At 34.0% G+C, this 11,647-nt stretch overlaps 3 protein-coding genes across 3 annotated transcripts; 2 read left to right on the forward strand and 1 right to left on the reverse strand.

Moving 5' to 3' along the window:
• The first annotated feature begins 466 nt into the window (after positions 1 to 466).
• LOC114738919 (pentatricopeptide repeat-containing protein At1g80270, mitochondrial-like) lies at positions 467 to 982 on the forward strand. The gene has a single exon (XM_028926980.1). The coding sequence runs from the start codon at positions 467 to 469 to the stop codon at positions 980 to 982; it is 516 nt and encodes a 171-aa protein (XP_028782813.1).
• A 5,406-nt stretch (positions 983 to 6,388) lies between these two features.
• LOC114738918 (cytosolic sulfotransferase 15-like) lies at positions 6,389 to 8,395 on the reverse strand. The gene has a single exon (XM_028926979.1). It carries the CDS (start codon positions 7,784 to 7,786, stop codon positions 6,758 to 6,760), a length of 1,029 nt encoding a protein of 342 aa, XP_028782812.1. The 5' UTR covers positions 7,787 to 8,395; the 3' UTR covers positions 6,389 to 6,757.
• Positions 8,396 to 8,937: 542 nt separating this feature from the next.
• Positions 8,938 to 10,355, forward strand: LOC114738920 (pentatricopeptide repeat-containing protein At1g80270, mitochondrial-like). Its single transcript, XM_028926981.1, has 3 exons — positions 8,938 to 8,959; positions 9,102 to 9,899; positions 9,985 to 10,355. The coding sequence occupies exons 1-3, from the start codon at positions 8,938 to 8,940 to the stop codon at positions 10,353 to 10,355; spliced, it is 1,191 nt and encodes a 396-aa protein (XP_028782814.1).
• The last annotated feature ends 1,292 nt before the right edge of the window (positions 10,356 to 11,647 follow it).

The following is an 11,647-nucleotide window of genomic DNA, read 5'->3' on the forward strand; positions in this document are numbered from 1 at the left end:
TATGATGTTTTAAAAAAAATCATATTTCTTATAATTAACTAACTTACCTAATCTTCTTAATCTAATTAAATTAATTAAATAAGTCTTTTATTAAGAGCCGAAGAAGTATTTCCAAATTTATGGCCTCTCTCTAAAAACGTATTCATATTAGTTATATATAGCAAGAAGATTCCCACTAAAAAGTAATTCTGATACACATTATTAAAAATAATTTAGAAAAACCAATTCTTATTTGTCACAAATAACCAACTTAAATAATTTCTTTAACATCCCCAATTACTTCCAATTTTGTGTTTTTAGCATCATATAAATTTGAAAATTCATTATTTCTATAACCTTCAAATGTACAGCTGCTTTTCTGAAAATGAGGGGGCTAGGTTTGCCCGTCACTACACAAGATTGCAATCAAATGATCGTTCTTTATAAAATATTTGATAGAAGTAAAATAGCTGACATCTTATCATTAATGAAGGAAGAAAATTTGAAGCCATCTTGTCTTACATACAGGATCCTCATAGCTCTAAAATGTGAGTTGAAGGACACGGTGGGGATGGAGCAGGAGATTGAGGCTATGAAGTGTCAAGGTCTGCAACTTGATATTCATGTCCTGACAATCGTTGCTGGTCACTTTGTATCTAAAGGGCTGAAAGATAAAGCACTAGTTATTGTGAATGAAATTGAAAGAGGAAACATAAAAACCATAATTGGTGGAAGGACGACGCTACTGTGCCTCTATGCTTCTCTTGGAATGGCTGATGATGCGAGTAGAATTTGGACTGTTTGTAAATTGGACCCCACTATGAATGAGTGCCTTGCTGCCATAGCAGCTTGGGGCAAGTTGGGCAAAGTTGAAGAGGCTAAAGCAGTTTTTGAAATGATGCTGGAAAAGTGGAAGAAACTCCCATCCAACATTTATGCTGATCTTTTAAATGTTTATGTTCAGAATAACATGATATTTGAGGGCAAGAAGTTTCTAGACTGAATTGTGGATGTTAAAGGCTGGGTTGGCCCTCTGATTTGGGATGGACTAGTGAGGCTCTATGTGGGAGATGCGGATGTGGGGAAAGCAGATTCAATTTTAACTAAGGTAGTTGAAGATAAAACTTCAGGGAGGAGGAGAGTGAGACCAATGTTCACCACATTTTTATATGTCATGGAACTGTATGCAAAGCTTGGAGATAGACATAATACTGAGAAGTGGCTTTTTAGAATGAGGCAAAGTGGTTACACAGGTCGTCTCAAGCCTTGTGAAATTCTGACTCAAGCATACATCAGTGCCAAAACGCCCGCTTATGGGCTTAGGGAAAGGATGAAGTCAGAAAATGTATACCCAAATAAGTCGTGATCCTTGGAGTTGGCACAAATTGAATCATTGAAGAGGGAGGTGTTGCTATTCAAGAGCCCAAGGAAGTGCCAAAAGTCTTAGCTTAGCAGATGTGTTAGACTTCTTGAAACTGTAAGAGATGCAGAGTCCACATTTATGGATCGTGAAATGAACAAAGGACTTCTTGAAATTGTGTTGTGGATGCTGGACATGTCGTCCTCTAGGCGAGAAAACGGAAAACCACTAAAACCATGATTTCCAAGTGAAATTGAACACGACTAATCGCAGGCCCTTTTTTCTCTTCTTCTAATTTTAAGAGGCCGTCAGTATTTTCTTTCACTTTCAAGGTCTTTTCTCTGATTGAAATCTATTATTCACAACTTTTTATCTTGATATCCTATAAACGTGTGACTGCCTTGTAAGTTAAAATTGGTAAATTGCATTATATATATAGTTATATCTAGATAAAATTAAAAAAGGAAGAAAATTCATTTAAATTTTATGTGGTTAAAATAGTTAATTTTTTATTAGAACAAAATAAGATATCATTAAAATAGCTCCCTTCCCTCCCCTCCAATCAATCCAAATAGGAGATCATTAAAATTTCTCCCTCCTTTCCCCTCTCTTTTGTAGCTATCCTTCCCTTTCCTCTCTTCTGCTTCTCTTCATTAAAATCCCTCCTCTCCCCTTCTTTCTGTCGAGCCAAACACGGTCTTATTGCCCAAGTTGGGGACTGCCAACCTGTTTTCTCCTTCCCAACTTGATTGGGTGTAGAAATGGTAGATAAATCTTAGTATTTGATTTTGATGTATTGGTATTCTTGTTAGCCTTGTATTAATCTTTTTGGGTTAGTACATTGCTTTGTAAGGCCCATCTTTCTCAGCTAAATTTGCATTTAGAGTTTGTTGCTAATGGATTGTATAAATGCGGCCCATTAGGCTTTGGAAATTTGTGATCTCAGATTTAGTAGTATAGAGGCTCTTCCATTTGCCTATGCTGTGCGTTTCCTGTTTAGGATGTAGTGATGCTTAACAGTACACTACTCATAATACCAGCAATTGATAGCATTAAAAGCAAATATTATTGAAATCCTAAGAATTAAATAAAAATATTCTAGAATAAATTTTAAAAAATTACATTTATTCAAATCAAGTCTTAATTCAAAGCTGAGATAATTTTGATGAAAAAAAAAATCCTAATTCATATTAATATTATATATCATCAACAGAGCAATCAAAAGATAGACCGGACCCACTCAAGTTTTCTTCAATCACTTTAGACATTTTTTCTACCATCCCAGGTGAAAAATGATTAACCCCCAATCTCCTACTATAACCTTTCCTAAGAGATCTTTGTTTTCATACTGCTGCAAGAATTTTCCAGTCTTGTTGACTTCTAATTCCTTCTTCTTCTCAAAGCTACATAGCTCAGCTATGCTTTTTAATAACTCCATTAGTTTCCTCATCTGAAGTGAAGGGCATTCCAAGAACTCAGCTGTTCCCTTCAACAAGTAAAATTCGATATCTCCTTTCAGATCTTCATACTTGAAAAATAGAACTTGGACGGTGTTTTCCTACTTTCTCTCTACTAACCCAACATATGCGTCCAAAATGGGCCAACCCTCATGGATTCCCGTACAATATCTCTCAAATGCTCCCTCACCTGATAATTTTTGGTAAAGATGGTGGTGTACTTTTGTTCATGAAAAAGCCACAAAGAAACAAACTGGTCAAAAGGGTTTCGACATATATGAATTATCTATGGTCAGAGATTTGAACAGATCCTTATATTCTTGGCCGTATTGTTCATCACTGACTTTTGTTTGGGAAAATTTGCCCACACACCTATCAAAAATCAAAATAACTATGTTTTGGGTCAAAACCATGGTTTTTGTGAGAAGTATTTTTGCATCTGCTTCTGGAAAAAAAAAAAAAGAGAGGTGTCAGCTGGTTTTAGAGAGAAGGATTTTGACCAGACATATATACCCCTTCGGTCCTTCACTGTTTAGATGTAGTATATTGTCCTTCGGTCCTTCACTGTTCAGAGGGAGAATACTGTTTGTTTTTTTTTTTTTGGACCAAAAAAGAGGTAGTACGTTGTTATTTATTGTTTTTCAAGTTTTTTTTACCAAAAATATTTAAAGCAAATTAATATTTTTCTGTTAGAAAAAAATAGTCTTTTTCTATAAACACATTTAATCTTATAATTTATAAATATATATACACATATTAATTAGTTATTAATTATATTATCTTATATATTATTAATATGTTAGTAAAAATTATTTTATTAACAATTTTATTCCTTCAAATTAAATATATTATAAAATCTATTCCTTATATAATTTATCATATTAACTTATGCTCTTTTTAGTAATTGTATATGTAAAAAAGTGTTTCTTTAATAACTATCCCAACACTCTCACTTCTCATATCATTTTTTTTTACAAATCTATTCTTTATCTATTTCCAGAATTTATTCTTCAAAAGCTATTCTCTAAACCATAGTTTAGTTTTATCCAAACACCCCTTCATCGCAAATCTCGTTCTCAGACTCAACACTTGGGCTGACCTTTTGTGACGGAAGTACACTAGCTTCAGCCACCAGAGATGGGTATAGTTAGGTAATTAACTAGTAAACAAGTTTCCATTTTTTATACACCATGATCTGGCAATCGATTATTGTCATTGTTTGAGATTAAAAATCACGATCACAATATCATATTATAGAAGGATCTGATTATGGAGCATGTGAAGAGATAGATGCAGATGCATTCGCTGATAGTCCGATCCAGCTGTGCACGCTAAGGGAGTCGGCTTAACAAGTATATTTCAATAATATATGATACTAAATAATCATTTAGTATGATCATTATTGTACTGTGCCGACCATGCTTGAATTAAAAAAAGCTGAAAATGGTAACTTTGATTCCTATTGCTAGGACCACTGCCACCTGCAGACGATGCCAAAGTGTCCGTGGATTCATCACTACTGTCGAAGCATTTATATATATAAAATAACAAGTGCATTATCCCTCCAATTTTAATTATCTCCTTTTGGAAAGAGCATATGGCTTGAATTCGAGTTGGTATATTCCAAGTGTGTTGGTAGAGATAGATGTATCGGTGGCCACAACCCTTCTCTCTGGTAAGAGAAAGAAGCTCTTTAAATTGTTGGCTAAGTTTTTCATATTCTTCATCGTAAGCCTCATCTTTAAGCTTAGCATTTGAGTTATGGCTTTTTGTCAACAACGTAGAAGCAGCTTCAGTCACTGAAATGCTGGTATAGTTAATTAGTTGATAACTTGATACTGCTTCCGTTTCTTAATATATGACCTCGTTTGACTTTTATTTTAGTCCTAAATATAAAATCTCAATCCACTTTGTCTTTCATATTTATTTATTTATTTTCTCAAGATAGTTCCTGTAATAATAGTAATTCCAGTGAACAAACTTGATTACCAAAAGTATTTTAGGAAAGACATCACTTATTTATTACAAATAACTAACTCAATTTATTTCCTTAATTTATTCAAATTAGTCAACTAGCTCTTATATTTAGAACCAGAGGTAATATTATTTATAGGAATGAGGTAGCATCAGGAAAATTATGAAGCGGATCTTGCCAACGACTAGTGAAGATTTATTGAAAGAATATTTTTAAAATATATTTTCTCTGATTTGTTTTTTTTAGTTCTAAATATATGACTGTAATCTATCTACTATCTCCTAAATATATCGATTACATATATTAATTAAAGGGATTTATATCAATGTGGTTACCCTCCAACGCAAGTAATTAAATAAATTATTTTAGAAAAATCAATACATAACTTTTTCTTTCAATAAATAACCAACTTAATTGATTAAGTTTTTTAATCTCTGTGAATTAATTATCTTGTTTCTAAATTAAGGGGAAAAATAATCTTTCGATTTGTCCTTTCTACGCCACCTTTTTCAGTTGTTATTGGATTTTTCCCCTTGTCATTTTGCATGTATAAGATTCGATTGTTCGAAATTAATAATCAGAGTGAGTCAGTGACAACTATATAGGATCTGTCTCTTTAGCAAAAGACGATCGAGGTGAGCTTCGTGGAAATTAAGAAGATGTCAGGAAACATGTCCTCCCGGCTGGAACTGAAAATAAAGACAAAATAATTTTGATTCGAATAATTAATGGTTTTTAATTTAGATTATTCTTTCTCCCATTTCAACAAAAATTAAATAAGGATAAAATTAAAAAATGATCAGTAAATATTTTACAAGAAACTTCTATTGAAGACCAAAACTTTTTTCTGCAACTTATAGTAGGAATCGGAGCGGTACACATGAGAAAGTAATGAAGGCCAAGGTGTTTTCATTTTTTTATTTCTAAGGTACTAAATTTAAAAGCTAAGTTAATTTCTCATATTCAGTATAATACACAGTAAGCTTATCTCACACATAATTAATAATTTAAAAATTATGTTTGCATGGAATAGTTGTAAGAAAAAAAAAAACTATCTCCGGTCCTTAATATAAGACTCTATTTGACTTTTATTTTGATTTTAAATATAAGACCCCAATCCACTTTGTTTCTCATATTTATGCATTTTTTCCAAGGTAATCCTTCTAATAATTGTAGTTCCAGCCAATATAGTTGATTAGTAAAGATATTTTAGAAAAGACAACACCTATTTATTACAAATAACTAACTTAACTTCTTTTCTTAATCTTCTCAAACTAGTCAACTAGGTCTTATAATTAGGACCGGAGGTGGTATTAAAGAACTTTCTTTTAGACAAGAATTAAAAACCAGCTAGCTTGAGATCGAATCATTTGTCCTTCAAATTATCACATGAATGCAAACTCTGAAAGGACAATACGATATATTTGCTAGATGGTCCACTGTTAGTTTAAAATTAACTTTTGCACCGACTACAAATGACGTTCACCACTGATTGTGCAACCCTATCCAAAAATAGGGAAATCAAAGGAGCCCAGATGCCTTTTTTGAAAAAAAATTATAAAACACACAAATAAAATTTGCACATTTAATAAATAGGAAAATGAAAGCCTAATCGAATAATTGCATAAATTCAAAATTATTTAAAACATTCGAAATACAATAAATTTCACAATCTATCACGCATACTACATTTCATGTCTTACAAAATCCAACAAGAGAATTTGCTAAGGTACGATCCCATGCTGATAATCCACAAGTTGCAACCTGCATCAACATTCTTTTCCAAGTTGCCAATCTGAAAAAGTGTGAAGTGGCTCTAATGCAACGGCACAATTAGATGCAAGAAATGGCTTACAGTTAAATTTCAGTTAGTTCCAATGCTTCTGGTTCCACAGACAGACGCCTATGTCTTAAATTATCTTCTTTCAAAGACAGGCATAAATTAGAAGCCATGGAGCTTACCTGGTTGTAAAGAAATAAGAACAACTAAAAGGATAGACCAGACCCACCCAACTTCTCTTCCATCACTCTGGACAATTTCTCTATCATTGAAGGGTTAAAATGATTAACCCAATCTCCTACTTCACCTTTCCTAAAAAAGTAATTGTTTTCATACTTCTGCAAAAGTTTTCCAGTCTTGTTCACCTCCAATTCCTTCATCCTCTCAAAGCTGCACAACTCAATAATGTCTTGAATAAGCCCATCACTTTCCTCCTTGGAATCGAATGGGAAATCCAAGAACTCGGCCACTCTTTTCAAGTAGAAGTTGATATCTCCTTTCAAATCCTCATACTTTAAAAACAGAATCTTGTTTGGCATCTCTCTACTTGCTCTCCAATAACCCAACGTATGTGTCCAAAATGGCCCACCCTCATGGATCCCCTCCCAATACCTTTCAAGCGCTTCCTCAAGTGATAATTTGGGTAAAGATGGTGGCGTGATTTTGTTTAGGTGAAACCAAAAGGACACAAAATTGTCAAAAGGGTTTCGACATATGTAGATTATCTTGCATTGGGACTTGGCGATTGAATCACGCAACGATTGAAATGGAACATGTGTACTAAAAAGTCTTGGTTCAATCACGTTGGAGAGGTCAGGGATCTGGTTATTGGCATAAAGGTTGAACTCAAGGAAAGGAACAAGCTCATGAGCATTAGCAATGAGAAGAGGATGGTTATTTTGTGAAGGAGAGAAATGGCTACGATTCACAGTGGCAAAAGTAAGGGCTTTCAACCAAGTAGTACCAGATTTCGGCAAGGAAGCTATAATAATATCAGTATCTTTTGCTTGGAAGTGCTTTTGGAAGGAGCATATCGCTTGAATACTAGTTGGTGCAAACCAAATACCTTGGTAGAGATAAACATATGGGCTAGTCCATCCCCTCCTTTTGGGAAGTGAAAGAAGTAGTTCCTTACATTCTTGGCTAAGTTGCTCATATGCTTCATCGTAAGCCTCTTTCTCAAACTCACCATTTGATTGGCTTTTTGTGAAGGAAGTTGCAGAAGTTTCCGCCATTAAATCGCCCCTTGGGATATTCACTTAACCAGGAAAAATATATAGGCATATAAGAATTCAGCTCACAAGTTTCCAGGATGCACAGCACAGCTTGGCCACTGATTATAATTGTACGTAGTCTATTATTAGAATACGTATAAAATGAGGTACCGTTAGAATATAGGTGTCCACATATTGGGTTGCCAAATATTGAGAGAGAAATGATAAAATGATCTAGTTCTTATTATTGAATTTTAATAAAGTGATTGTACAGAGTCAACATATATAGTGCTAGAGAAGTTCAGACTTCATGACGTGTGTACAATGAGCTGGCTCTTAGTCGACTTATCTGACTAACTTCATAACAGTGAAACTAACAGAGGTTAGAGTTATTGCTCTCATCCCCCCTGCTTACAAAGAATAGGTTTTGAGTTTGACTGCATCATCAGGCAACTGAGTTTGTAAATAAACTCAGCTGATTATTTATTCCTAATTGAGCATATCATTCAGCATAGGTTTTGTCAAAACTTAGCAACCTAGTCATCTAAAACTTAGTGGCCAAGTTAAATAGCGAGCTACTAGAACCGAAAGAATAAGGAAAAAGTAAAATAAATGAATTAAACCAAGGGAGATTCACAAAGTTAAAGACCATGCACATGACCCCAAACAATCAATCACCAAAAGAATTCGATGGAAAATATACAATTAGCTATAGTAGAAAATTTCTAAACTGTAACCGTGAATAATGTGACAGCACCATGTAGATGGCAAATCCATGCATATTAATGAATATTGATCCATTTGATTTGCAATTTTTTTTTTATTTTGTTGGTTTCTTCAATAAACAGTTAAGTAACTTTTCTTTTGTGGGAAGTGCCTACCTAGTTATTCATGGATGTTTTTTCTTTAAGCCTGCCACAAATAAATGAGGGTTGAAAATAAAATCTGCATTTGCAATGCAATGGAGCCTCTTGAATAATACGAGTCCTTCATTCATTGGACACATGATGAGAACGAATGATTTTGTTCTCATCCATTTGTTGAATTGTGTGTAGGTTGAGTTATTATGACATGTGAAATGAAGAATGGGAAAAAGGGATTTGGCAGATAGGGTTGATTCTAGAATGGTCTGTGCTACTTTTTGAATGTGATGCAGTCTATGTTAATCTCTAATGCCTGCAGGAGTTAGTCTTGGTAATTGATATTTCCGTGCTTCTTTTAAGTTTTTTGACCCCACTTCTGTCAGCCCTCTGCATTGTAAACATATGCTTAGACCTGATTCTGCTGTGATCTTTTTTTCCCTTTTCTTTTTTTTTTTTGGTTTTGCAATTTTCAGACCTGTTGGGCACTTTTAAGCATTTTGAGCTTAGCGAATATGATCATGCTTCTCGTATTGGTTTGATTGCCAAGGTCCAAGGACTTGATGCAGCTGAAAAGTACCTGAATGAAGTTCCAGACTCTTGGCGAGGTATGTTATTATACAGAACCCTTTTAGCTCACTGTGTCCGTGCTATCAATAGACAAAAAACAGAGGCAGTTTTTCTGAAAATGAGGGAGCCATTTTTGCCCATCACTACATATGATTGCAATCAAATGATCGTTCTGTATAAAATTATTGATAGAAGTAAAATAGCTGACATCTTACCATTAATGAAGGAGGAAAATTTGAAGCCATCTCGTCTCACATACAGGATCCTCATAGCTCTAAAATGTGAGTTGAAGGACACAATGGGGATGGAGCAGGAGATTGAGGCTATGAAGTCTCAAGGTCTGCAACTTGATATTCACGTCCTGACAATCGTTTCTGTTCACCTTATATCTAAAGGGCTGAAAGATAAAGCACTAGTTATTGTGGATGAAATTGAAAGAGGAAACACAAGAACCTTAATTGGTGGAAGGACGGCACTACTATCCCTCTATGCTTCTCTTGGAAGGGCTAATGATGTGAGTAGAATTTGGACTGTCTGTAAATTGGACCCTACCATGAATGAGTGCCTTGCTGCCATAGCATTGGGCAAAGTTGAAGAGGCCGAAGCAGTTTTTGAAATGATGCTGGAAAAGTGGAAGAAAGTCTCATCCAAGACTTATGCTGATCTTTTAGATGTTTATGTTCAGAATAACAAGATATCTGAGGGCAAGAAGTTGAATTGTGGATGTTAAAGGCTGGGTTGGCCCTCTGATTAGGGATGGACTAGTGAGGCTCTATGTGGGAGATGCAGATGTGGGGAAAGCAGATTCAATTTTAACCAAGGTAGTTGAAGATAAAACTTCAGGGAGGAGGAGAGTGAGACCAATGTTCACCACATTTTTATATGCCAGGGAACTGTATGCAAAGCTTGGAGATAGACATAATACTGAGAAGTGGCTTTTTAGAATGAGGCAAAGTGGTTACAAAGGCCGTCTCAGGCCTTATGAAATTCTGACTCAAGCATACATCAATGCCAAAACGCCCGCTTGTGGGCTTAGAAAAAGAATGAAGGCTGAAAATGTACACCCAAATAAGTCGTGTTCCTTGAAGTTGGCAGAAACTGAATCATTGAAGAGGGAGGTGTTGCTGTTCAAGAGCCCAAGAAAGTGCCAAAAGTCCTAGCTTAGCGGATGTGTTAGACTTCTTGAAACTGTACGAGATGCAGAGTCCACTTTTATAGATCGTGAAATGAATAAAGGACTTCTTGAAACTATGTTGTGGATGCTGGACGTGTTGTCCTCTAGGCAAGTGATATCTTCCTATTTTATAATATATTTTTTATATACAATTAAGGGATTTTATAATGTTTTAAGGGTTTAAAATACAAAAGATATTCATATTTTGAATTAAGAAAATTATATAAATTAACTGTTTAAAAGTGTGTTTTTATTATATTTTTATAATTTTCCTTTTAAAAAGTATCTCTACCTTGATTATATGGAATATCCTGTCAAGCAAAACATAGATTCCATGGAAACTACATTTGTAGTAGTCACTTCGCATTAAAAGAGAAAATTTTCAATTATCTAATTGAAAATTATCTAGCCAGAATATCTCTTATTTTCCATTATAAATTAAAGCGCTTGAATAATTAATTTCTTTCTGGATAATTCCTTTATCGTATTTTGAATTTGAATAAATATTTTATTCATATATTCATTATCCATTTAACTTTCCAAATATCCACATTATCATCTTTATCCTCTTTCTAAACCGTAACCCCAATTTATCTTACCACCATATCTTTATTCAAATGTGAAATATTATTCTTTTATCCAACGTCATTTGAATTTAAAAACTCTTTCCTTTGGTTGTCATGAAAATCACACCAAATTAAGAGAATTCAAATTTAAAGTTCTATCAAGATTATAAGATAAAAGAAGATAAAAAATCAAGCTAGAAGACTCAATAGTTTCCTCATCCAACAAAGACAAATTCAAAAGCTATAAAAGGAGATTAAAGGAGCCTTGGAGAAGAACAAAACCATCTACACTACATAAGCACAAGCATACACTTGGCTTCCTTTTGTGTCTAGTTGTTTTACATTCTTCTTTTTATTATTTTCTTTTTATCATTATGGTGCCATCTAGTCATATGTGCTGCTAGTCCTCTTTGTTCCTAAGAACAAGATGATGTGACTTGAGTTTTTGTTTCTATTGGGGAATTTGTTAGTTTTCATATTCCAATCCATGAGTTAAGGTTTTGCTTTCTTTCGTGAACTGATACTTGATTTGTGTTTTAGTTGAACAATTATATTTTGAAACTTTTAATGAATATATTTTCAGTTTTCTCATGATTCTATGAGTGTTTATCTTTATAGATTTCTATCTTGATTTGCATAAGTAGTTCATACTCGAGGATTTTTGATAGATAACTCTCTTCAAGGAACAAGATATAATTGTTTAATTGAATTC

Source organism: Neltuma alba, unplaced genomic scaffold (assembly GCF_004799145.2).
Source record: "Neltuma alba isolate B1F8T4 unplaced genomic scaffold, ASM479914v2 tig00013723_pilon, whole genome shotgun sequence".
Taxonomy (NCBI): Eukaryota; Viridiplantae; Streptophyta; class Magnoliopsida; order Fabales; family Fabaceae; genus Neltuma; species Neltuma alba.